Source organism: Carassius gibelio, chromosome B12 (assembly GCF_023724105.1).
Source record: "Carassius gibelio isolate Cgi1373 ecotype wild population from Czech Republic chromosome B12, carGib1.2-hapl.c, whole genome shotgun sequence".
NCBI classification, from domain to species: domain Eukaryota; kingdom Metazoa; phylum Chordata; class Actinopteri; order Cypriniformes; family Cyprinidae; genus Carassius; species Carassius gibelio.
The window spans coordinates 10,100,463-10,124,833 of NC_068407.1; the positions used below are offsets into that span (position 1 = coordinate 10,100,463).

Here is a 24,371-nt window from a genome sequence, read left to right on the forward strand (position 1 = left end):
TTTTTTTTTAAACTATGAAATTATGAAATTATTTTATTGGCTTGATATTGACAATTGTAGATATTATCAGCTACATGTCTTTTTATCAAAATAAAAAAGTAGCTAAAAAGTCATGCTCACCAAGTCTGTATTAATTTAATTGAAATTGAAAATGAATTAAATTAAATTTGTGAAATATTATTACTGTTTAAAATAACTATTATTATTGTTAATAATATCACTGTTAATATTATTTTATTGATCCTCTTTCAGAAATCATTATAATATGCAGATTTGTGTCATGATTCTGCCCTCGTGTCCTTGATTTTTCCTAGTCTTGAGGCAGGATCATGACAGACCCATGTTTTGTGTACAAGCGCATGGCCTTGTCTTTGGGCCATGCGCTTGTGTTGTCTCGTTCCCTTGCCCCGCCCCCCTTGTTAACCTAGTCGTGTCTTGATTGTCCTATCTGTAACACCTGTCGCGTCTTGATTAGTACCCCTATTTAGATCTCCTAGTGTGCTCTGTCTTGCGTCGGTTCATTGTACCTGTGATTGTTCCACTCTGTGATTGTGCCTTAAGAAGTGTTTGTATTACCGTGAGTGTTTGTTTATAGTTAGTATTTAGAGTCCTTGTTTATCTTGTCAGTCCAGTCCTGTTTTAGTTATTTAGTCTTTACCTTGCTCCGTGTTTTCCCCCCTCGTGGGTTTTTGTTTCCCCTTTTTGTAATAAACCCTTTGTTTGAGAATCCCTGTCTGCACCTGAGTTCCTCCCTTACCAATACCTGACAGAATGAACCGACGCAATGGAACTCAGCAGACAGGAGGCAATGCTGGATGCCCGTGCCAGCAGCGTTGAGAGCTGGCGTGCCCGTGCCAGCAGCGTTGAGAGCTGGCGTGCCCGTGCCAGCAGCGTTGAGAGCTGGCGTGCCCGTGCCAGCAGCATCGAGAGCCGGCGTGCCCGTGCCAGCACCGTCGAGAGCCGGCGTGCCCGCGCCAGCAGCGTCGAGAGCCGGCGTGCCCGCGCCAGCAGCGTCGAGAGCTGGCGTGCCCGAGCCAGCAGCGTCGAGAGCTGGCGTGCCCGAGCCAGCAGCGTTGAGAGCTGGCGTGCCCGAGCCAGCAGCGTTGAGAGCTGGCGTGCCCGAGCCAGCAGCGTTGAGAGCTGGCGTGCCCGAGCCAGCAGCGTTGAGAGCTGGCGTGCCCGAGCCAGCAGCGTTGAGAGCTGGCGTGCCCGAGCCAGCAGCGTTGAGAGCTGGCGTGCCCGAGCCAGCAGCGTTGAGAGCTGGCGTGCCCGAGCCAGCAGCGTTGAGAGCTGGCGTGCCCGAGCCAGCAGCGTTGAGAGCTGGCGTGCCCGAGCCAGCAGCGTTGAGAGCTGGCGTGCCCGAGCCAGCAGCGTTGAGAGCTGGCGTGCCCGAGCCAGCAGCGTTGAGAGCTGGCGTGCCCGAGCCAGCAGCGGTGAGCGTGCCCGAGCCAGCAGCGGTGAGCGTGCCCGAGCCAGCAGCGGTGAGCGTGCCCGAGCCAGCAGCGAAGAGCGCTGGCGTGCCCGAGCCGGCAAAACAGAGAGCCGTATTCAAGTCTGCAGTCGTGAGAGCGGAGGAGAGAGCCGCGGCCGACTCTGCAGCAAAGACTCTTGTACAGTCTGTCTCATCTCGTAAGGAGATGCCAATTGTCCTGGCTGCTAAAGCCTTTTCTGATTATTTGTCCCGTCTTGTCCAAATCCTAGAAGTCCCCGTCAGTCCTGTTTTGTCCCCTGACCCTGTCCCCAGAAGTCCTAAGTGTCCAGCCGTTGTCTCCCCGTGTCCTGTTGATGTGGCCCCGTGTCCTGTTGATGTGGCCCCGTGTCCTGTTGATGTGGCCCCGTGTCCCGTAGATGTCGTCTCCCCGTGTCCCGTGAGTGTTGCCCCGTGTCTTGCTGATGTAGTCATGTGTCCTGTTGATGTGGCCCCGTGTCCCGTTAATGTGGCCCCGTGTCCCGTAGATGTCGTCTCCCCGTGTCCCGTAGATGTCGTCTCCCCGTGTCCCGTGAGTGTAGTCATGTGTCCCGTGGATGTGGCCCCGTGTCCCGTGGATGTGGCCCCGTGTCCCGTGGATGTGGCCCCGTGTCCAGTAGATGTTGTCCCCCCGTGTCCAGTAGATGTCGTCTCCCCACGTCCCGTAAGTCTTGCCCCGCGTCCCGTAAGTGTTGCCCCGCGTCCCTTGTCTGCTCCCGTCATGTCCCCGGTCAGTTGTCCCGAGACCCCTCCCCGCCCCTCACCACCCAGACCTGCCCGTACCCCCCGTCGTCAGCCTTTGTCCTGTCCTCCTAAGATTCCTACCCCTCCCACCCGCCCTGGTCTGTCCCCCATGAGCTTTGTGGTCCCGCCCCCTCCCCTTCCCTGTTTGTTTTTTTTGATTTGTCACCCCAACCCTGCTGTTGTGTATTCATGTTTGCCATTGTTATTATTTGTCATGTCCTGTTGGTTTGTGTCTGTGTCCCAGTCTGTCATGTCAGTCGTGTCCCGTGTTTGATGTTCCCTTGAGGAGCGTCTGGAAGCCGCTCCTTAAGGGAGGGGTTCTGTCATGATTCTGCCCTCGTGTCCTTGATTTTTCCTAGTCTTGAGGCAGGATCATGACAGACCCATGTTTTGTGTACAAGCGCATGGCCTTGTCTTTGGGCCATGCGCTTGTGTTGTCTCGTTCCCTTGCCCCGCCCCCCTTGTTAACCTAGTCGTGTCTTGATTGTCCTATCTGTAACACCTGTCGCGTCTTGATTAGTACCCCTATTTAGATCTCCTAGTGTGCTCTGTCTTGCGTCGGTTCATTGTACCTGTGATTGTTCCACTCTGTGATTGTGCCTTAAGAAGTGTTTGTATTACCGTGAGTGTTTGTTTATAGTTAGTATTTAGAGTCCTTGTTTATCTTGTCAGTCCAGTCCTGTTTTAGTTATTTAGTCTTTACCTTGCTCCGTGTTTTCCCCCCTCGTGGGTTTTTGTTTCCCCTTTTTGTAATAAACCCTTTGTTTGAGAATCCCTGTCTGCACCTGAGTTCCTCCCTTACCAATACCTGACAGATTTGGTGCTCAAGAAACATTTTTTGTTGTTGTTATTAATATTAATATTAATATTAATTATTAATTAATTCAATAGTATTTAATAATTGTTTTGGTTAATCAAATTTGCATACTGTTGCTACTGCTACTTTTACATTATTAGTATAATTTATAAATACTTATTATAGTACATTTAAATTAATATTTGGAAAAAATCACAATGCATCTTTAAACTTTACCAGATAAAAAAGAGAGAAATAAATTTATTCTATAGGGCCTTAACAATATTATTGTTCATTTTTCTTTATAAAGTTTTATGAGTTAAATTATTTAGACATGCTTTTTGATTAATACAATTTAATTTAACCATTAAAACAGTGTAGGGAAGAAAACGGTTTTCATTTGACATTTACACTTTCTCAGTTCACTTAGTTTTGGTAGTTATGGCAAAAGGCTTTTTCTTGGACTTTGTGAACAGCTCAGAACAAACGTGATCGCTCAAGTTGTTGCGCAGATGAAGCAGTATTAGTATTCTGGGTTGGCTTTAGAGTTCATTCAGAGTGTTATGGATTTCTCTCTGTTTCTCTCTTCCATTCTCTCTTTTTCATGCTGCTGTATCTGATGTCACTGTTGGTCTCTGCCGGTCCCAGTTTAGCAGAGCTTTATCTGGGTCTTCCTTGTAGGCTGTCCTCACTTACACCAATCTGTCTGGCCAAACAGTCTGTCTGCTCATAAATTAAACATCCCTCTCTGTTACCTACCCAGCGTAGCATCGAACGCTTCTCCAAAAGTCATCCGATTCCATACGTGATACTGAAAACAACATGGGTCTAGTTAGTAGGTCTTTTTGTTCTTATATTACACATATATATACATACACACCAGGTAGCATTTGTCATCTCATTTAGTTTAATTGTACAAAAAGATCAAAACAAAAACTCTAAAATGTGTTTAATACACAGATAGATGGATATGTATAACTACTGCACATGCCCAGCTGAGGAAGATACGATTAAAAAAAGTAAGTGAGGAAAAAGTTATCATATCATAAAATTTTTATTCTGCCCACTTTAGAGGAATCCTTAATAATCACTTTATAGTCGCTGTAACAGCGCTGGACAGGGATGAGGGAGCAGAATTATGCTGGAGGGTGTTTTTCATTTTTCCTTTTTGTTCATTCGCTCCTTACTTGAAAGAGCTAAATCAAATCACGGATCCAGTGAAGGCAAACTAACTTCTTATCAGACGTTAGACAGAAATTCTATTAGCGAGGCCCTTCTAGATTGGCTCATCATGTGTGAGACACTGTAGCACTGCAGCTGATTCTCCAAAGGATCTTATGCATCATGTGTCCTGAGTGTGCTTTTGTAAATGGGTTAACGTGGACCCTCTGGAGCGCTTCAGTCAAAAGCCAAGTCCAGCATTATATGGATCTGTTTGAGATTTTCTGAAATGAGCTCAGCGATGGATGCACTCATTTTCAGCCAGATCAGGCCAGCAGGTGCATGGGAGCAAAAGGTCCAGGCTTCATCTCGCAGTTCAGACTTATTAATAGGTAATGAAAAATAAAAATGGGCTATTATACCAATCCTGTGGTCTGAGCACAGTGCTGGAAAGATGCTCGGCTAAATGGGTTCTGTATCATGGGGACCAATATGTACTTCATTGTTGTTTTTTCCTCCTAGAATTAAAGGGATAGTTCACACCAAAATTAAAAGTTGTGTCAGTATTTATTCGCCCTCTTCTTTTATGTTCTGCGAAAGCTCATTCAGGTTTGAAACAACTTAAGGGTGAGTGAATAATGACAGAATTTTCATTTTTGGGTAATCTGTCCTTTTAAGTGGAACAGAAAAAATGATTATTTATTTATTTTTTTAATTTGAAGATGTTTGAGGTCAGAAATAACATTGGCCCCTACTATAGTGTTATGTGTTATGCTGAAGAGAGAGTCCGGTTTGGGACAACATGAGGGTGAGTTCATTTATGGGTGAACTAGTTCTTTAAGTCTGCTATATTGGAAGGCAGTTTGCTCCGAGAACTACGAAGCTCTACCTAATATCAGTTTGGAAAGGGTCTCATCAGACTCCTCCAGAGATTAGGAGTTTAATTTAAGCTTGGAAGTTGAGTTCTAAATTTCCCCCTTCATGCACATTCCCATCCCACTGCGTCTTAAGTAACACGAAAGGCTCTTAATTTAGCAAGATTTTTTTTTTGCTCTGAAATCTGGAAGAGCTTCAGTTGAAAGCCCAGGGCTTACTTTACGGTTTCCTGAGATAACCTTGCTGAAATAATTAATACACTTTTTAATCATGTACTTATTATGAAGTGTCTAATCATATCTCATTTTTTTTTTCTATTTTCTATTCATGAAGAGTCTAATCATATCTCATTTTAAAATGTCTGCAGAAGTACCTAAACTACTGCAGGGTCATTCTGTGAAGTGGGTGCCTTTTCCTAAAAGTACTTTTCAAGATTTTTTACAGTCTGTCAGACAGATAATGTGTTTAAATGTTATTAAAGTTACATTGTGCCACCTCAAGCTAAATAAATACATATATTCAACAGAGATGCATTAAACTGATCAAAGGAAAAAGTAAAGACTGGTACATTATTACATACATTTCGGTATTAGATACATGCTGTTCTTTTGAACTTTCTATTTATCAAAGAAAATAATAATGTACAGTATCACAGTTTTCACAAAAATATTAATGGTTTTCAACAATAATAATAAGAACTGTTTCTTTGGCAGCAAATCTGCACATTAGAATGGTTTCTGGAGGATCATTTGACACTGAAGACTGGAGAAATGGCTGCTAGAATTCAGCTTTGCAATCACAGGAATAAACAATGGAAAAGTTATTTTAAATTGTGTTCATTTTTCATTACTGTATGTTATCAAATAAATGCTGTCTAGGTGAGCATAAGCTATAAAAACATTGAAAAGAAATGTCTAACTGACAGTATCACTTACAAAATAGTGAGAGAATGAAGACAAAATGCTACCTTTTTTGGCATCAGCTATTATTTGTAGAAATTGCGATATATCTTGTCAATTCGAAGCACAAATTGCAGCTGTTTTGTAAAATCTCCCATCAGAGAGGTTAACAATACAGAAGTTATTCTGTCTGTATTCATATAGACAACCTGTTTGTTTGAGTATTAAATGGATAGATGTGGAATCATAAAGAAGCATATGTTAAGCCTCAAAACAGCCTCCAGCATCGCCTGTCCTGTTAGCATATCATGGCATTTGTCCCCGGTTTTTATCTCTTTTTTCCTTACTCAGCTGCCATTATTGCTGATTTACACTGCACTGTGTGTGTTGCTTGTCTGTTGGAGCACCTGTTCTGAGAGCGTTGTGATTTTTCTCATTAGGACGAGAGCAATAAGCCGCTGTCCACATTAAGCCTTATCAGAGCTCATTTGAATAAACAGCCCGTGTCCTTGACTGAAGCCGGGCCGCGACTGCTGCCGGTAATTATCCCGGTCCACGCCACGCCACCTTTGTCTCCCCCCTGGCCCGGCTCACGTGGCCTCCCTTCCCTCATTAATTTATTTCCTCTGCCAGCCAACTTGATCAAATCTAGATTTTATGGTGATTACGGCACTTAAAAAGCAATTTTTCAGCTGTCTTCCCTCATACCAGCTGTGAACGCAATCATTACTGATAGAAATACCTTGAGATGAAAAAGAAATAATGGTGAAGAAAGACAGAGAGGAGCTAATGAGGCATGCCAATGTTTCTTTTACTCCTCACAATGGCTCATTTGCATAATCACAATATCTGTTTTATTACTCAAACTGCAGGGTAGAGTGGCTTCTTTCTTTCTTTCCTTCTTTCTTTCTTTCTTTCCTTCCTTCTTTACCTCCTTAGTTTTTTTCTCTTCTTTTAGTTTCTAAATCGTTCCTTTATTCTTTTTTTCTGTCCTTTTCTCACATCCTTACTCCTTTTTTATTCCCTTCTTTCCTTTTTTTGTACTTTTATTTTCATCTACTCCTTTTCTTATCTTTCTCTCCTTCCTTCCTCCTTCCCCTTTAGTTTCACTTTTTCCTTCCTTTCATTCTTCCTTCATTGTCCATTTTTTCCTTCTTTACTTCCCTCCTAATTTCACTTTCCTTTTTATTTCTATCCTTCCATCATTCTTTCCTTCCTCTTTTCCTTTCATTTTCATTAATTTCTTCTCTCTTTCCTTTTTCCCTCTTACTTTCATTCCCTTCATTTCTGTCAATTCTTCCTTGATCATCCCTTCTTTCCTTCATTACTTCCATCTGGTTTCCTCTCCATTTCATTTCCATCCTTCCATTCTAGCTTCCATTCCGTCATTTTCTCCTCTTTTTATTGCCTTTTTCATTCATTTGATATTTTTGCTACTTTAATATCTTTCTTGTTATGTTCATATAGTAATAGTTGTTTAGTATGATAAGATGAATAATTTGTAAAGTAGTCCAGTGGCAACGAAACATCCCGTCCTGATGAGTTTTAATTGAGAAAGACAAGCATTACATTCATGTAAACCTTTTGGGGAATGTTGGCTCAAGGATAAATATGTTTCCATATTCATTTATGCTAATTTATGCACTTTATGTAAGACACACAAAGCTAAAAAAATACCAGTAAACAATGACTGGATATGCTTTTTCCCTTCTATGCACAAGTATTACCTTGGGTAACCCCAAAATTAACTGTGCTCAGTCTACAAGACTACCATGCTGCTTACTTTGCACTATATACTATGATACAGGATGCAGCAGCATGATAAACATTGAATGTATTCATGAGCAAATTTGCTCAGTGCATGAAAATATACAAAACTGGGGTGTCATATGGCACTATGTTGTTCTGAATAGTTGTTTATTGCTTGACATAAGATTAGTAACTTATTAAACCAAAAGAACCATTTTAATCTTTGTGTGTCTGTGATGTTGCAGCACTTTCAGTGTATGCCAGAAGAGACTGGAACAGCACAGCAGTTATAGTCTAGTGTGTAGCCGTGTGATGTAATAACAGCTACGTCGTTATCTGACTCACAAAATGTTGCGGCAAGTGTAAAGACAGCTGTTAAAAAAAAAAAAAAAACATAAATAAACCATAAATGGTTCACCTGCACTGCCATATGTCTGGAGTGTGTTCGTTGAAAGGTCTACCTGTATTTAACGTCAGTATCTGTCTGGAGCAGGACAGATATCTAGCATGAAGCTGAAGTGTTTCTTTAATGTGACAAGCCAGGCGGGCCATGATTTCCTGAAGTTGAAGTTGCAGCGTACAAAGCGCTAGAGGCAACGCAACATCTGCAGGCACTGGCTTGTTTACAGTAGGGATTAATGGACTGGCTGGGAACTAGAAGTCGCATGGAAGAGTCCCAGTGGGCCATTGTAGCTTGACTGTTCCTGTCACATAGCTACATAACCTTACCTGAGACGAGAGAGCATGGCTACAGATGTAGGCAGGAGAAACTGCTCTAAATTAAAAATAAAAAGTGACGTGACATACAGGTGACCCATACTCATAATTCATGCTCTGAATTTAACCCATCCAAAGTGCAGTGCACACACCCAGAGCAGTGGGCAGCCATTTATGCTGCAGCACCCAGGGAGCAGTTGGGGTTCAGTGCCTTGCTCAAGGGCACCTCAGTCGTGGTATTGCCAGCCCAAGACTCGAACCCACAACCCTAGGGTTAGGAGTCATGCTCTCTAACCACTGGGCCATGACTTCCCCTCCCCCCTTCATTTCCTTAAACATCTCAAGGGATTAAGTACTGGATGAATTCAAGTTTCATGGCTGTGAAATTACATATCTAATGCTTTTATGCTTAAAGTAATAGCACCCCCCTCCAAAAAAAAAAATTGTCTCAACCTCAAGCCATCCAAGATGTAGATGAGTTTGTTTTTTATCAGATTTGGAGAAATTTTGCATTACATCACTTGCTCACCAGTGGATCCTCTGAAGTGAATGGGTGCCGTCAGAATGAGAGTCCAAATAGCTGAGAAAAATATCACAGTAATGTTTGTGTGTTTGTAAAAAAACAAATTCCCAAACCATGACTTCCTGCTAAAATATGAGTGTTCTATCCATAATATCGCTTTATATAGTAAAAAAAAAGTCTCTCGTCTGAATCAGGAGAGAAATATGCAAAGATCAAGCAAAGTTTACAATTGAAAACAGCCCTAAACTGTTCGAAACAAACATGTTGATGAATTTAGATGTGAGAGGACAACAGAGGATAAACTTATTCACTGAAGGAAGCATTATTATATATAGAGGACTTGTATTTTTGTCCTGAAGCGATGGTTTAAAGTTAAAGCATTAACTTAATGATTTCAATGTTTGTTTCAAACTTTTTCGCTTCACAATAAGTTAATTGATGGACTGGAGTCGTGTGGATTACTTGTGGACTATAGGGTTGGGCCGATTGACGATGCCATTGTCCTTCGCCGATGGATGATAGATATCACAGTGTTTGGACGTGCACGTAAAACATTCAAACCCTGTAGAAGCTCTTTTGTGGAACATTCCCATGACATCCTTTACTAACTGACCATCATTTGCCTGAGTCTTTCCCTCTCTGCCATCTTTTATGCTTGACTGGAGACCTGGTCTTAGGAAGCCGTCCTGACAGTCTTACCTCCCCATAACCCTATAGAGGGGGCTGCAACCTGTCTCTTCTCCTCTCACACCTGTCACACATCTGCAGAGGTGCAGTGACCCAGATTATAAGACCACGTTCCCTGTCAGTCGCCCCTTACCCTGTTGTGCCTGACGGCCTGTGTTGTTCTGCTGGTGGTAGATGAACACTTCTCTCTGGAGGACTGGATGTGTGTGCTAGTTGTCACCATCTTGTAACCTCCTGGAACACTCTACTGGTTTCATAATAAAGACATGATTTATTTAACTTTAGAAAGTCAGGTTTTGTCAAACATTTATGCACTCTTTGGGGGAACAGAATTTTTTTTTTTTGGCCATATGAAAACATTCTTGCTGTTACCACACAGGCTTCAGTAATGTATTATGTTTGGACATTTTGTTTCGTTTTATCTGTCTTAATTATTTTAATTTCCCTGAAAATTTAACCATTAGTCATATGCCTTTACATCTGTAAAATGTAATGTAATAAACATGAATTTCATGTAGTTTTATATTAGTCAATCGATAGCAAAAAAATTCATATTTAGCACACATTGCTGTATTTTATTGCAATTCACTGCACCTAACATTCAAATTTGAGATTACAACTATATTTTCACACAGAATCTGCATTAATGTAGAAACAACACAACTATGGTGTATTTTAAATATTTGTTAAATGTCGTATTTACTAAGTACTTTGAATGAAGGTAAATATCACCAACAATTCTGATACTGATGCCTCTTAAATAATCTATTTGGATTTTTTCTGATAATAAAATGAGAAACTTAATGCCATTAAACATTACAGTAAAATTGAAAGGCATCATTTTAAACATTTTTAGACCTGTTATAGAGCATAAAAATTATTATAACTTTTAATTTAAGTGAATTTAAAACAATATTAAAATATAAACCTGTAATAATACATTTAGCTGTGTCTTCAGTATATTGTGTTATATATAGTGCATATATTAATATACTGATTATTCGGTCTCTTTCAATATTCGTTCTTTCTGAGTGAAAGCTGTGTAAAACTTTCTCATTGTGTTCATGACTGTGGGGAGAATGGAATGTACCACCTTTATAAATATTGAAACTCCGACCAAATATGATATCTGTAGGAGTTCTGTCTCCTCTGAAAGAACCCTTAACAAGCCTGTAATATTGGCCTTGGCTTGTTTCCATAGTGGTGAGGTGTTAGTATAGTGCAGGCGTGAGGATGAAACAATGGGAGAGAGGGAAAGAGAACTCGATATGACTTTACAAAGAAAAAAGAGTTTATTAGGACCGCTTTTTTTTACAACTCCCACAAAATTAATCACTCACACAACCACCTAACAGAATGTCTGTCATATTAATCACTGCCTCGAGGGCTGAGGAGAGTGAGAGTATCAGAGAAATGAGAATGGCCAGCAGTCTTGATCAGGTAGCAGATGCTTGGAGACCCTTCAGAGCCGAAGGACATAAAAAGACCCTATCTCTCAGTTTTGTCCTTGTGTTGGCCCATTTCTCACAGCTTTGTTCATTTTTCAGTGCCTCTTTCAAACAAATTGTCTTCTGGAAGCTGTCCACTCCGCAGCTTCTAATGATTACTGAAAGGCTGTGCTTGCCTAATTTTTCCGTAACATAAAATAGCCAAATTAATGAAACAATTAATTACTTTATTTATCTATTTATGTTTGATTTCATTTTATATTTTATATTTATTTACTTATTTTTCTGCAGTGGGAAGTTAATATTAAGTATTTATTTTAGAACCAATATTCCAAATTCATGTCAAAACTGTCGTGAGAGAATTAACACTTTTGAATGAATTGATTCAGTTTGGTCTATGATTCACTTTTTTAAATGATTTGGTTGATTTTAAAATAAACAAGTGTTTAGAATTTATTGTTTGAGTGAATGTTTCAGATAAGTAAATATCTTTTTGTGTCGGTAAAAATACTGACACAAATTTTAGAGACTGCTGAAAATAATGACACTTGAATTCCAGTGTGACAAATATTCATTTAATAAGAAGTCTGTGATTGAGTTCATTAAAGTATTTGGCTAATTTAAACAAATCTTTCTGAACTACTGTTCAGGAATTGGGCTACATTGGTTGGAATGTATTGTTTTGATTCAGAACCAAATTAGTGGACATTCACACAGAAACCATTTTACATTCTTGCATTTTTATTGATTTTCTATTTGTATTCAACTGTTACAACACTGTATTCTAAAAATGCAGCACTCAAATTTAGTCCAACTGAAAAAAATAATACTTATAGACCTTGCATGTCAATTTGCATTCTTTTGCAATGAATATTTTTTTATGTTAAAATGCATCCTGTGTGAATGGCCTGTCATACAAGTTGCTTAATTGCTTTTGAATTGGACTGTGGTTACATTACAGGTTGTTGCTGGCAGTCAATGGGGAAAATGCAAAAGAAAGACGGTATAGTTCAGTATAGTCTTTTTATTGAATTACCTGCAATACACACAGCAAACTCTCCAGTAAAATATGACTTCTTTTGTTGTGGTGTTAAAGATGCAGCAGTGCAGGAAACATACATAATTTATCAAACTCACTGGCGTCATGGAATTTAAGTTTGCATGTATGTTTAAATTAACCTTTGACGTTCTTCTTTCTCTGCATCGTGCCGCAAACTCATTTTCCTCTGAGGAGTCGGGGATGATCGATTGGTCACTGGTGTTGGACAGGAGGGGTAGGGGTACTGTGGTGCGTGTGCATCTGTCACTCTGAGTCATCCCAGCCTGCCCACATGGGATTCACACACACATACACACACACACACACACACACACACACACACACACACACACACACACACACACACAGACACACACTCAATGCTCCACGCAGCCACTCGCCTACTCAGACTTCATCAGAGCCCTCTCTGCAGGGCTGCTGACGGAGAGTGTAATTTATCACTGTGCTTAAAGTTGTCTCCGTTTGCGTGAGATTCTGGCCATATTTTCATCATGTATGGCTGGGGCCCACACTGCAGAAAGCTGCATATTTACAGTAGCTGTGTTGGACTCTGCATGAAGTTATTGAGGCATAAATAACACTTTTTTTTTTTTTGTTGATATTTTTATCTTGATATTTATGCATTTTACCTGAAATGCTTTATCACCATCATTTGTTACAAATTTCATTACAAATATTTAATTAATGAAATCACAGTAAAAATTTTGTTAAAATAATTTAGCCATTGTTTATACCCAGTTTTTCAGTAAATATTTTAGTGTTTTTTAAATATGCACCAATCATATCCAAAATATGCATCTTATGAATTTTTATTTCTTTATTTACATTTTATATACATTTTCTTGACCCTATGCACCAATGGAAAAATTTAATCAATAATAGTGTTTTAATACATTGAAAATGTAATATAGAAACAATTTTCAGTAATTACAAGTAAATTCCACAATTAATTACTTAGAAATACAAAAGAATCCCATTGAATTAACTCTCTGGAGTCTAAGGGTATTTTTGGGGCCCAGAGAAGTTTTGTCATGCCCTGACATGTGTGCTTTTTTCAGTTTCTTATACACATCTAAATTAATAAAGTCTAATCTCACTATAATCAGCACAAACTGGGCTATAATAATATGTAAGTATCATGTATTTACATGATTGTGTTTTTGAGAAAAAAATGTTATGCGTAGTTAGTGAAAAACTAAAAATGTTAAATCACTTGAATAAGGCCATAAAACACATAAAGAACATTGGTTCCCGGGTCTTTTGAGAACTGGAGCTTGTAGCCTAGAATTTTTCTTTCTAAATTATGTGAAAATCATCTTGTTTACTCACTCACAGGAAACAATATATTGAAAAAAAAGTTCTAAGACCCTTTTTTGTTGGCAAAAGTCATATGCGAGTAGGCGTCAACTATCATGAATATCATTGTCATTTACACCTGAGAAGACATAGGCCTGCATAATGAGCTGCATAATGAGCCTTTCAGTCAGGTGTCACTGAGAGGGAGGAGTTACAAGAAAGAATGTGAGGACAAAATAAATCTATATAATTTTATGTTTATAGTTTATTTAGAATATATTTAATTATCCCACAACATAATTTAATATCCACTTGCGAGTGCAGTTAAACAGTTTATTATTATTTTTTTTGCATCATTACTCTAGTCACACAATCCTTCAGAAATCCTTTTAACAATCAGATTTTCTACAATAAATAAATAAATAAATAAATAAGAATAAACATTTATTGTTATTATTATTATTATCATTATTATTATTATTAATGTTGAAAAGAGCTGAGAATTTTTTTTAGTTTTTTGGGGGGGGGATAGATTGAAAGAACAGCATTGTTTGTTACATTTGTTACATTTACATGTATTTGTTACATTTATATTATTCACATCAAGCTTTTGAATGGTATAGTAGTGTATATTGTTATTGAAACTTGATAATGTTTCACTTGATAATACATTTAGTCAGGAATTATGGTGGTCACATTAGAAGATAATGAAGAGAGAAGTTTTTCATATGGATTACTTTATCACAGAATATTTGTTTTCGGTGGCACTTGTTTAGTTTAAAAGTAGACATGTCAAGCTTTCTATAGATGATCTCATGTCTCTTCGTTGAGTATTCACCGAGTTACAGTTCATTTTATTGATGCGTTTGTAAATGAAGATCAGCACAGACAAAGACTGCAGACAGCACACCTTGTTTGTTATCTTTATTTTATAAGTGCACAAAGTTTTGTTGTTATTATGTCTTTATATATATATATATATATATATATATATATATATATATATATATATATATATATGTTTGTTTTATATCACCCTGCCCTACCCTTCTTTCTTCTTTTTTTTATTTTACATTTTCTCATATGCCCTCTCTGCAACTGCAGTACAGACTGCCGCTCCTAACCCATATCCACTGAGCTCCTTGTTCAGTGGGTAGCCGATTCATCACTATTAAATAAAAGAAGGAAGGGGAGAGAAAAGCGCATACGCCAGCACCAGAATGCAATCTGTCATCCTCCAGCATCTTTCCTCTCACTCCTTCAGCTCTGTTAAGCTCCTCTCTTTCAGCTGGAGCCCTTAAATTCAGCCTCACTCCTTTGAAGTGTGCTGCTAAAGGCCAAGTGTTTCCATACGGTGCTGTTTGAGAGCCCTGAACGGGTCTTTCTTAGAGGCTGTGAGTAGGAGTTTGGTTCAGGCCCATTTAATAGTGGATTGGAAAGAAACAGGGTCTGTGCTTAATCTGCTTAAGCCTAGTCTCATCTTCCTGCACTATTAGGCACACAACTTACATCATCACTTATGTGCCTTTTCCAGCCTTTCCTGCATGTATCCTAGTGATTTAGTGCCCTTGGATTTGACCTCTTGATCTTTATCATCCTCATCTTACCCCCCACCCCTGCCAGAAATTAGAACAGAGAATAAGACATGTTGCAAGCCAGACTTGAACTAGAGCAGGCACCATACTGACAAGTGTTAGGTTTTACCACTGCTTGATAAATCTGTCAGCTTGAAGGACATTTCCTCACTCATTATCTATTTCAAAGATAATTAAATAATTGAATTTAATTTGCATTTATTTGCTTAAAAAATATCGCTCATTTGCATTCTATTCCCTATATTTAGTCAAGTGATTTGTATAGTGCTTTCCAGAAGACATAAATTGTTTCATAGCAGCTTTACAGGAAGTTATTTTGTATCAAATACATGCTATAAAGTCAATTTTATTAATTTAAAAAAGATGGCTAATTCACCTTTTATTCTCTCTATTTTTAGTCATATTTAGTCAAGCTGAGTCATATTATATAATACATATTGTTTCAAATAGTGTTGTTTTTGGCGGCCTGTTTTAATTTTAGTTTTAGTCTAGTCTTTGTATGAAGCTGTCATTTTAGTTAGTCACATTCATACTCTTTTTGGTTTAGTCTAGTTTTAGTCAATGAAAACTGATGGCATTTTAGTTTAGTTTTAGTAAATGAAAATTGTATTTTAGTCTCTTTTTAGTAATGCCATTCTATTTAAACCATTCAATATAGTACAAGTACGTAGTGGTATAGACAAAACCAAAATTTTCTTTTAGTCAAACCCATTTCAAACAAGGTTATCTTATTATATTATTGTTACCTTATAGACTCAAGAATACATCCATTCCAGACACGGAAGACACTCTGATTTGAATGTACATACACATAAATTTAAATAAAAGTGCATAGCTTTTTTTTTTACTTTCCGCGTCCGAACATGCACATTTGTGCCGGCGTTTGTGTGAAACTGAAGCAGTTTAATGTGACGTTCAAACTCCATCAGGTGCTTTTTGAAGGAAAATGTTTTTTTGAAAAAAAAAAAAAAAAAAAAATGTTTGCAGAATTTGTCCAAGGCTTCTTATTTAAAGTATGTTTTATTTTTATTGTATAAAATAAAATTCAAATTCATTTAGATATTAATTATACACTATTTGCTTAAAGCTGTTTTGTGTTTGATGCGAAATACAGCCAATAGTTTAAGAATGTTTTAAGTTTGTACATAAAGAAATTATTAATTCATCAACTCATTCATCACAAGACCTGTACTGGCAATACTGGCAAATGAGTTCTCACCGGTGATTCCCGACAGTTTTAGAACACAGTTACTCCTCGTCGCTCCCTTGTTGTTTCATAGAATAGTGCAACAGCGAACGCGACAAGTATAAAACCCTCGTCGGTTTGGGAAGGTGTGGCGAAAGTATAAATCCTGCGTAACTTTGTTTGTTGTCGTCTTATAAATAATGCCGCAAGTGAGGCTTGAGGAAGTGATGTCAGTTGCGTCTGCGCAGTGCGACCTGATGCAGCCCTTGAAGTGAGACACAGGAAACAGAAATACTGCATAATAATAATAATAATAGTGCGACTAAATGAGTCGGAATAATGCTATAACATTTTGTTTCGTCTCGTTTTGGTCAATGAAAATGAAGAAACATTTTAGCATAGTTTTTATTTTGTAAACCACATTTAGTCTCGTTTTTATTTCATCAACAATATTGCATTATACATTTACCGTATTTTCCGGACTATAAGTCACACTTTTTCATAGTTTGGCTGGTCCTGCGACTTACAGTCAGGTGCAACTTATTTATCAAAATTAATTTGACATGAACCAAGAGAAATGAACCAAGAGAAAACATTACCGTTTACAGCCACCAGAGGGCGCTCTATGCTGCTCAGTGCTCCTGTAGCCTACCACTGAGCAGCATAGAGCGCCCTCTCGTGGCTGGAGACGGTAATGTTTTCTCTTGGTTCTTGGTTCTAGATAAATGCGACTTATAGTCCAGTGCGACTTATATATGTTTTTTTCCTCATCATGACGTATTTTTGGACTGATGCGACTTATACTCCGGTGTGACTTATAGTCAGAAAAATACGGTAATTATATTCATCATCACATGACCAGCATTTACGTTGGGTCTCATCTCGTTTTCACATGATAAAGGTTCGTTGACCACGATATTTAGTCATAATTTTAGTTGACGAAAGCAACACTAGTTTCAAAGATGTTTGATATGAAGTTATATTGTATAAAATCCATACTATAGTCCCTACTGAACAGTTTGAAAATCATGCCACAGTGCATTTGCTTTTATATCAATATATTAGACAAAATATGAAACTCAGATCAGATCAGTTTTCAAGAGCATCATGCCATGTACACACAGTTTGACTAACAACAGATTGATTGGTTATTAATTAATTTGTTATGTTTTACAAGAGAGTTGCTGGAATTAATTTTTTTTTTTTATATACAATAACAATATGTTGACTTGTCTACTGCTGCATGTAACATTTTCTTTGGCTTTTTATTTTCGAGATACAAAGTGAGAGAGTTGAAATGAGCAAAAAAGCAAGGGCAGGCAGGTCGGAACACACGAGCGCAGAGCTCTTTGAGGATGTACTGAGAGGAAACCAGGCCAGGCTTAAGAGCTGCAGAGACTAGCAGCAAATCTGCCCTGAGACTGAACTGACAATCACATAGTGCTGCCACGGGGCTTTTGGGAACAGAGAAGAGAGCTGAGACTCCACAGTGTTCCTTGTTTGTGTGTGTATGTTTAAATGTGTTTATATATGTGTGTGACCCTGTCTTTTAGTGTTTGAGTGGAAATGAGAAAGTTATTCGATGCTTTTTAAGGATTGGGGTGTAATGTATTATGTAGTCCGTTTTGAGGGCATAATCTGTCTACAAGCTAGGTAAAGACCCGGAAGATCATGTCATAATGCTAAGAGACATGATGTGGATGCTTGAAAAGATTGGAAATGTTAGGAGAGGGAGATAAAGAAGAAAAAACGCATTATGTAATCCCCTTCCACATTTAGCCAAATCAAAGGGGCTTTAGTGTTCTTTGTTCCTCGGACCTAATGCAGATGCTTTGTGTATTAGTTATGAAACACATCTATTTATTTTCCACCAGTCTCAGGGGAGTCCTGCACTTAGCGATTTGTTTGTGATTATTTCCGTTTGTTTGTCTCTGCCTCTTTTTTGGGTGGAGCCACACACACAGGTAGATGCGATGGGTCGCTGCAGCACAGGGGGCAGCAAATGTGTTGCTGCATGAGGAATCACAGCAGGTTGCTATGGATTTACACACTCATTACACACCCTGCGTCCAAATATGCAAAAAGGTATATGTCAAATAGGATGTTAAATGCTCAGAATTAATATGGTAGGTGAACAATGCATCTTTAAGCTTGATTATCTTCCTCATCTTCTCCCCCCACCCCTGCCAGAAATAGGATTAGAACAGAGAATGCAGAGAAAAAGGAAACAGAGAAAGTGTGCAACTAGTTGACACTTAGCTGTTTGATTAAGCCATGGAAAATTAGGAACTGCATTAGTAAAAAAAAAGGGGGGGGGGGTTCCTCAGGTTTTCTTTTTGTTTATGTTCACAGCCCTAGTTTTTGTTTTGTTTTGTTTCGTTTAATTTTGGCACAGCCCTACTTATTTAGATTTATTCTTAAAATATCTATAATCTACCAAAATTTTAGAATCATTAAAGTAAGTTAAAAATTAAATGATCCAGTCAAAAAAAAAAAAAATTCAACCAATGTTGTCCTGCTTTATTTTCTACTGAAAAAAACAAGTTATTTAGCATCGCCTACTAGGATATTAAACAATTCATATTACATTTTATGTTTGATACTCTAACTAGGACCATATGTGCTTTGACAATGACCAAAGATGCTTGAGGGCTTACCATACAGTGCCAGTGTATTAGTTGCAGTAAGGTACGGAGAGACTGATATATGATCAAACCCTACAGAAAATCACAAAGCACAGCTTCCCAAGCTGAGTGTGGCATTCCTGCAGTGTTAGCTGATAGAACTGATTTCCACACAGTGAGATTTTGCAGCTTTTCTGCACTGTTGTCTTTTTTTTGTTGCTTTGCTGAAGAACAATGCTGATCTGTTATGTGTGTGGTCTGCGTGTGTGTATAAGCCTGGTTTTGGATGATGATGATGTTATGGGTTTGTTTTCGGGCCCAGTTGGCAATGGTGGACGCATTAGGAACGGATAAAGCTTTGATCATTGGTGAGGTGTGTTCTGGTCCAGATGGTTGCTTGCGGGTAAAAGCGCAGTCTCGCTGTTTGTTCCTCTTTAGTTCTGCTGTTTCTCTACGTCTCGCTCTATAGGATGAGTGCGAGTCATGCCTGGGGCAAGTAAACTCCAAACAACTCTGATCTGCAGAGTGTACCGCATGTTCGGTCTCTGTAATACATAGCTTTATATCTCTGCAGCAATCTCCCCCTCTGCGCTCTACACACGCTCTTATTCTTACGCACTTCTCCATATCTCTCTCTCGCTCTATCTTACCCCCTCCCTTTCCTTTGCTCTCTCTCTCTCCCTCATGTGCGATCGCACCTCTCTCTTCCAGACAGTTTGTGTCCTCTCATCTCGGTTTCTTGCTATCTTCCGCTCCATCCTTTATCCTTCCGTCTTCCCTGTTACCTCTTGTTCTACTGGGAGCCGGCGGTCTGCAACTCCGCCGGAGCCGGGATGGCCACTGGAAGTGCAGGGTTCCTGGTCTGCCGAGAGGATTAAGCGGAGTGGACAGCTGGCAGATGATCAGAGTGAGAGCAGCAGCCAGGACTGGCTCGTATTTATTGAGAGGATTGGAAGTTTGTGCAGATATTGGCCGAGCGCTGTGGGACGGGGCCAGGAAGCCTCTGGGCTGTTTTGTGTAATGTGAAAATCTGCCCCGAGGGTGAGTGGGAGCCAAAGTGTGTCCTCTTTTTGATGTTAAATTACTTAAGCTTCCCGGCTTCCTGTACAGAGTAAACTAAGAAAGTAATTTTTCCCCTTAAAGTGTAGACTCTGTCTGTGTGGTTTGTTCAGTGCTTTTTGTTAGCTTAAAAAATAGTGTTGTTAGCAAAAATAGTGGTCAGTCACCATGGTCTTTCTGGTGAAGCTAGGAAGCCAGTGACGTCTTACTGGTGAAGCTAGTTAAAACGTTTGTATCTCAAAATGGGTACCATCATCCAAACACAACATGCTTGTATTTTCAACAGGAATAGCAGTGGTTTCTCTGGAAAATGTGGGCTGTTTATGAGATTTTTCAGTTAATGGGCACTTAACAGTTGAATCTCACCTACGTTCAATAGTTGACATAACCCCTCTGCTCTTTTGACCACAGGTCCTTTGGCATCTCGACATTTTCCGCCGAAGCTTCCGGCAACTGAACACCCACAAGTGCATGGAGGACTCGTGCATCTTCTGCGCTCTGAAGGTGAGTGTTACCAGATGCTTTCTAAAAAAGGCCCAGTTGTGCATGCCAGTTCCAGAGGTGCTACTGTACCTTCTCAGAAAAGTAGCTTGAGGCTACAGTAATCTCCTAGTGTGCCCGGGCTGCTCTTCTAATGATCCAACAAGGTGAGGGTAGAGGCTGCTGGGACTAATTGACTTCCTTGCTGACCTTACTGTAGCACGGGAACAGAATGAAAATGAGATTCTCAACATCGAGAGCTCTCAGTTGCTCTTTTTTGAGGAAGTCTTTTTAATTTCCTGCCTGGAGGCTGATAGAGATAGGTGGAGCAGGAGGAGGAGATGGGGATACATGCTAGGAAAAGCAACTCGGGTCTCTTTTTAAATAACAAGCAAAGGCCTCTCATTCAAACAATATCCTGTTCTCTTGTCGCCCTCAGGCTAAAAGTAGCTGTGCTATTTAAAGGTGTCACATACCAGTAAGAAGTCACAAAACTGACATATTTCTTTAAGAAAGCTCCTTGTTTTGTGTTAAAAGAAATCTTTGCCGTCAGATTTGTACTTGTCTATTTGTTTCCAAAAATACCAACGCTTCTTGTTGGCTGTGTTTGCGCCTGAGAGAAAAGGAGAGGTACAAATAGCCTGATAGATTGAGAGGTCTTTTTCTTTCTTTACTTTGTGTCTGGTCTAATCTTGTTCTGGTGTTGGGTGATTTATCTCTTTATTTTATGTCCAGGCATCTTGCTTTATCTGAACTGTACGCTTGGTTCTTCTGCTGATGCAGAGGTCCTGCACCTTCCACTGTTTCCACAGCTACCTGTTACCTTGGCTACTCTGTGCTCCCATTTTCACGACCCATGTGACGCCATAAAGGCAGTCTCTTGGTGTTGGTTTCCTTGGAGTTGGTCATCTTTAGTCATGAGACTCTGCATTGGTGGCCTATTGGCTCTGTGGAATTGAGTCAAATTGAGATTAATTTATGCTGCTTCCTCTATAATGATAGTCCTGAGTCTTTAATGTTTATGTCTTTGGGTATGGTTTATAGATGGATGGATAAATACAGGGTTCCTACAGGTTTCCTCAAGTTAAATTCAAGTCTTTTTAACACCTTTTTAAGACCATTTATATAAAAAATTAATACCTATTTCACGTCCCCACCAGCAAAGGAAAACAAAATAATTGAACTTGTTTTCATTTATTTTTCAAATGTGGAATGGGTTAAAGATAAGCCAAGCAGGTGTGAAAAATGAAAACATTTCAGTAGGCCACAAAACAGTTTGTCGAACAATGTTAAGTTTTTTTTAACATTAGCTAGCTACTTATTCCATGCTGGGAATGTGGGGAACTGAGAGACCCCTGAACAATAAACATTGAAAATGAAAGTTCAACAAAGGATAAATGGATTTGCAGCACTAAAATAAAATCGCTTGCAGTAGCTCTGCTACTAAATTTATTTCAAAATTGCAATCCATATACAGCTATGATCAGCTGTTCCTTCATCTTGGCTGAGCTTTCAACGTTGTTATGGGAAAGGATGAAGCTGATTGGTTAGTTCTTGTCACATGACCCGCGGTGTACTTGTGGCATTCTGAAAAGTTGAGATGTTTTTAAGTCGATGCGGTGCGGACGTGCCTGGAAAACGGGCGCTTCGCACCGTGTGCGCGTCCATTATGAGCGCGCATACCGCGTGCATGCATTGGAAATAACGAACTTGAGTGTGCAATAGATGTGATATGTGAACGGCCCTTAACACTAGTTGGTTGAAACACGCAAGCGATGGAAGGAGTTTGTTTTTGTCCATTGAGAGCATTCATGTGCTTGGATGACTTGGCATTAGACTCTAATGCCTTCATTCCCTAGCTGAATCCTTTTTGTGCATAAGGAGCAAAAATCTTCAAAAACATTGCTGTCCAATGACGAAAATAGTTTTTATCCAGCCATGCTTCATTAAATTTAGAGTTCCCCATAACCTCAGAATGAAATTGGTAACGTTAGCTAGTTAACGTAAAAACAAACTTTAAAAATATAACGGCGTCAGTCAACCTTTTCCTGTGGAATGCTGAGATTTTCTTTGATTTTTTGCGCTTCTCCTTTGCTTGTTGCAGTCTATGGTTGTGGTGCTGTAGCACATGATCTCCATTTACTGAATGCATCACATGTTCGCAGTATTTTGTTCTGTGACCCGTGGCTGCGTTGCGTTCTGAATTATTGATTCCGCCACTCTTTATTTATGCTACGTCATTTAATTAAAATAATCGTGGTTGACAAATGAAAATTTTGAGGAAAATTACAATACATAAAAGTTACATACAGCACAATTTTTAAGACCCAGGCATCAAAATTCAAGACTTTTTAAAGTCTTTTTAAGGTATTATTTCCAAATTAATAAATTCAATGCTTTAAAGGCTTTTTAAGACCCCGCGGGAACCCTGTAAATAAGAAAGTAGGTAGATGATAAAAAGAAAGATAGGAGTCCTGATGACCTTGTCTGGGTGTGTTTTGCGGATTTAATGATGAGCAATCAGAAGTAGTATCTCAGTGACCTGTTTAATTTTAAGATAGATAGATAGATAGATAGTAGCGGTGTAAGAAAATATTGATACATGTGAGCATCGCAATATTTTGTTTGGCGATACTGTATAGATTCTCAAAAACAGAATATCGATATTTAAAAAAATTAAAATTAAAATAATTCAAGATTCATGGCAGTTGTTTCGTTTTGAGTTTACATCCCGATGGCTAGATGGCAATATTCATCTCTGAAAGACAGAGAGAGAAACAGGAAATACTAGTAGTAGGGCACGCCACTAATGTTAGCAATGCTAGCATTTGCTGCTAGTAATGAAGGATGAAATAATTGTCCCTGTTCCTGGTTCGGTGCAGCTTTCTCTCATTTTGGGGGCGTTTTGTGCAGTTGGGGCTGTGCTCGCGTCGCGGTTTTGGCGATTCCATGCAGAACATAAATACAAAATGAAAAACCTATGAAATCCAAGTGGGAAGGTTTGACAAATGTATTTATTTTACTGTTTTACAATTGTTTTGTTTTCAATTGTAAACTGAAACTGTAAACCTTTAAAGCAGGTTCTAATACATATATACATACGCGCTGAAACACGGCAAACAAACCCAAATAATTCACAACTTTTTTATTATGGTAATATTTCTCTTAAAAATATAATGTTTATAACATTCCCAATTATAGTTATCAATTTTGTGAATAGCTGTTGTGCACAAGCTGTGTGTGCTGAAGCTGAAGAGCTGAATGAACACCGGTAAATTGAAGTGCTGCCAGCATATTTAACATAGGGAAACACATCATAGCCTATATTCAGATATTTATACAACATAAATATAGTATTACAACTTTATATACATACAAAAAGACCAAATGCACACGTGAACTCTAGTTACGTGCTAATCAGAATGTTTAACTTCTGTTGTGGAAGTGCTCTTGGCTCTTATCGCAAAAATGTGCTGAAACACGGAAACCAAACCGAAATAATTCAAAATGTTTTATTATAATAATGTTCTCATTAGAATTTTATATATATGACAATCTCAGTCATAGTTATTAATGTTGTAAGCTGCTGTTTGAGCAGCGTGCGCTGAGCTAAAGATGATCACCAGCAAACTGAAGCGGTCTATTAACCCTTTATTGGCTATAGCTTAACCAAACGTATTCTATATGAGACAAATCTGATTAATATGCATAAAATAAACACAATATTACTAAGTACAATTGCACAAAGACTGTAAATGCACAAGCGAACTTAACTGTGCTAGTTGTGTGGATCCGTTGTGGATGCATTCTTCCCTTAACACGCTAAATCATGGGTGAACAAAGATTCTCCTACATTATTTTACAGTAGCTAATAATCTCATTATAATATGACAGACTTGCCCTGCACATGTTGTAGTTCACTGTATTTTCATTTTCGAAGTGTTTCCAATGATATTTAAAGCAATTAAAAACCATCATGGTGAACAGTGCACATCTGAAGTGT

General features: G+C 38.9%; 1 protein-coding gene across 1 annotated transcript in view; it reads left to right on the forward strand.

Annotated features, from left to right (window-relative positions):
* The window catches only part of LOC127969197 (inactive ubiquitin carboxyl-terminal hydrolase 54), a 161,490-nt gene that overhangs the window by 19,992 nt on the left and 117,127 nt on the right, over positions 1-24,371 (forward strand). Inside the window, exon 3 of the mRNA XM_052570998.1 lies at positions 20,300-20,392. Coding sequence (XP_052426958.1) covers positions 20,300-20,392 — 93 coding nt within the window. The remainder of the gene's footprint in view (positions 1-20,299; positions 20,393-24,371) is intronic.